Below are 3,187 nucleotides of genomic sequence, written 5' to 3'. Positions count from 1 at the left end.
ATATGTTTTATATTGAATTTGTTTAATAATTTATTATAATGTTAGTTGAAATAAATTAGCTGCTATATTATGTGTTTCTTAGCTTTACTCTTCTTTTGTAAATGTCCCTGTCACTATTTGACTTTTCTTTCGCCATTAATTTCTACTGAGATAATAATAAGCAAATGGACCAATTAAGCCTAGTATGCTCTTAGCTTCTATTTGGCTATTATTTTAGATATTATAAAATAAAGAGTATAATACGATAATATTATGTAAATTTAATGTAATAGACTGACATTATTTATCAGAATATATCATCACTAATAATATGAACTAGTAGCAAAAAATATATTTAATACGTGAGTTATTTGGTGGAGGACAAAATTTTATGCTAAATAAAAATAGGAGTAACAATTTGTTTTGAAATTACTAACATAAAAAAATTGATATTTTCATTTTCTTCGACAACTCTCGATCATTAATTATTGATTCGACGGTTTTTTACTTCTCTTTTTTTCTCTTTACTCAAAACGTGATTTACAATTATTTAATTTAAATCGTGTATAACGATTTATGTAGAATTTGTTATTAATCTTGTACATATGCATTACACACTTAAACTTTTATTTTGGCGTATTACACATATCTAATCATCATATTAAAAATAAAAAACAACTATAAATATATTTTTTTAATAATTTCAAATATTTAAAATATCATTNTTACAATCGTCATTAATTCAAATTTTTACTATATTTTTAAGAACAGATATTATTAACGGTTTAATTATTGGTACCGTTGATAAACTTTGACGCTAAATTCGCGTCAAATATTTATATATAGTATTTCACTAAAATATCTTTTATTTTTGGATATTCTTATTCGATCCCTATTATTTTTATAAGTAATAGAAAAACATTCATCCTCAACAAATTAAACCCAACTTCAAACTAAATCATAACATATATGTACGGTAGATATTATAGTACTTACAATTTAGTATCTAACTTTTGTTTAATTTATTTTTTTGACAAATTTTAAATATTTAATAATTATTTAATTTTATATTTTTAAAATTAAATATTAATTTTTAATAAATTAGACAAACACTTTTAGACACCATAAATCAACTATATATTAACCTTTTATGATATTGATATATTTTTCTCTTAATTAATAATTTAATTTGAAGTGTATGTGTATGTAATGTAATACAGGTTACATCCAAAGATGGCAAAAAGATATGGAAAAGAGTGGAAGTGAAGCCAGAAGAGCATTTGAAGTTTCCCAAATTCCCAGAAAACCCTTCAATTGAATTCTATGACCAATACCTCAGTGACTATGTTTCAATGATTCTAAACGAAAAAACACCACAAAACAAACCACTATGGGAGATCCACGTCATAAAGTATCCAACAACAAATGGAAAAGGAACCATAATATTCAAACTGCACCATGCACTTGGTGATGGTTATTCACTCATGGGTGCTCTTCTTTCTTGTCTCCAAAGGGCTGACGACCCTTCTCTTCCGTTGTCTTTCCCGTCGAAGACACCGGCGGGGAAGGCATCGGAGTCATCAGGAAATGAAAAGAAGTGCATGTTGAAGAGGTTGCCTTCAATTGTGTCATCTTTCTTTTATTCTTTATCTGATTCTGGATGGAGCATAATGAAGGCAAGAATACTGAAAGATGATAAGACTCCTATAAGGTCTGGATTTGAAGCATGTGAGTTAAAGCCTTTTACCTTATCAAACATATCATTGTCTCTTGATGATATCAAAGGGATCAAGTCCAAACTTGGTGTGGTAAGATTAATTAATATATTACACCTTTATTCCATCTACTTATATATGCCACTTTTTATCCAAAATTTTGTTAGCTATTCATTTTTTTTTAAATTAAATATGTTTTGACTTTTTCTCCCTATAATTATACCTCTATTTTCATTTCCAAAGAAATCCATTTATTTGCCAATGAGTTATAGTTCAAATGGCATAAACTCCTCATACTCAATTAAGAGGTTCGAGTCTCATATCTTTGATAAAAAAAAAAGAAAATCCATTTATTTGGCATTTTTTCCATGAAGTATTTAATAATTTTGTGGGTTAAATCAGCAGAAACACTGAAAAATAAAATAAAATTTAACGTTGAACAATTCTGTATGATCAACACTTGATTAATAATAATTTACACATATATTAATAAATTTTATTTATTAAAAATAATTTAATATTTATATTAATCAAATTATGATAAAAAATACTAAAAATTATTAGGCTCAAGAATTTCTCTTTAACGTTACTATACAAATAGCTATATTAGTTGCCGCTTTGACTTTTCCGTGGATTAATACATTAAAGTAAAATAAAACTATACCAGATGGACTAAATTTATAAAGATATGTTACATTATTCTACAAGGGTTTAGGATATCGATATTTTTTATATAATTGATGACCGAGATTTTTTGTTACAAAATAAAAAATTTAATAATCATAACTGGTTAATGAAAGACGTGGCAATTTTTTAGCTCCAAATAATAAAAGTCAATTCTATAATACTTATGAGTTAGTGTCTAAATTTTGTCTAACTTACTTTTTGTAATAAGTTTTTATTTTTTAAAAATTATTTATTGTTATATTTTTAAATTAAATATTATTTTTTAATCTTTTTTAATAAATAAATACCATTTTTTAGACACCATAAAAGGCTATCAATATGGTATAATTTATAGAAACAATATTAGAGAAGTAAAATTCTTTTTCAAAATAAACGATGAATGAATGATAAGATTAAGATTATTGATGTTAGTTATATTTAATTTTGAAGACAATAAATGATGTGGTTACGGGGATGATCTTCTACGGGCTTCGATTGTACATGCAAGAAATGAAGAAGAAAAGCAAAAGAGCAGAGTCAACAGCAGTGGTGATGCTGAACACAAGAAACATTGGAGGGTACCGTTCAGTGAAGGAGATGCTAAACCCTGATTCTAAGGGTATTTGGGGCAACCAAATTTCTTTCTTACAAGTTTCAATACCAAAGCTAAGTGAAGGAAGAATCTCGAATCCTATTGAGTTTGTTAGGGAAGCTCATAAATTAATCAAGAGGAAGAGACGCTCATTCAGTGTTTATGTCATTGGCTTCATCTTGTCTTTTGAGATGAAGTTAAGAGGGCCCGAGGTCAGTATACACCATAACCCAAC

The 3,187-nt window shown here is 26.9% G+C and overlaps 1 protein-coding gene across 1 annotated transcript in view; it reads left to right on the top strand.

Moving 5' to 3' along the window:
- The window catches only part of LOC107629850 (O-acyltransferase WSD1), a 4,902-nt gene that overhangs the window by 360 nt on the left and 1,355 nt on the right, over positions 1 to 3,187 (top strand). Inside the window, exons 2-3 of the mRNA XM_016332774.2 lie at positions 1,200 to 1,787; positions 2,811 to 3,164. Coding sequence (XP_016188260.1) covers positions 1,200 to 1,787; positions 2,811 to 3,164 — 942 coding nt within the window. The remainder of the gene's footprint in view (positions 1 to 1,199; positions 1,788 to 2,810; positions 3,165 to 3,187) is intronic.

The sequence above is a fragment of the Arachis ipaensis genome, chromosome B03 (assembly GCF_000816755.2).
Source record: "Arachis ipaensis cultivar K30076 chromosome B03, Araip1.1, whole genome shotgun sequence".
Classification (NCBI taxonomy): domain Eukaryota; kingdom Viridiplantae; phylum Streptophyta; class Magnoliopsida; order Fabales; family Fabaceae; genus Arachis; species Arachis ipaensis.
Note: the sequence above shows the minus strand (reverse complement) of the source record. Positions and strands in the feature narration are given on the sequence as shown.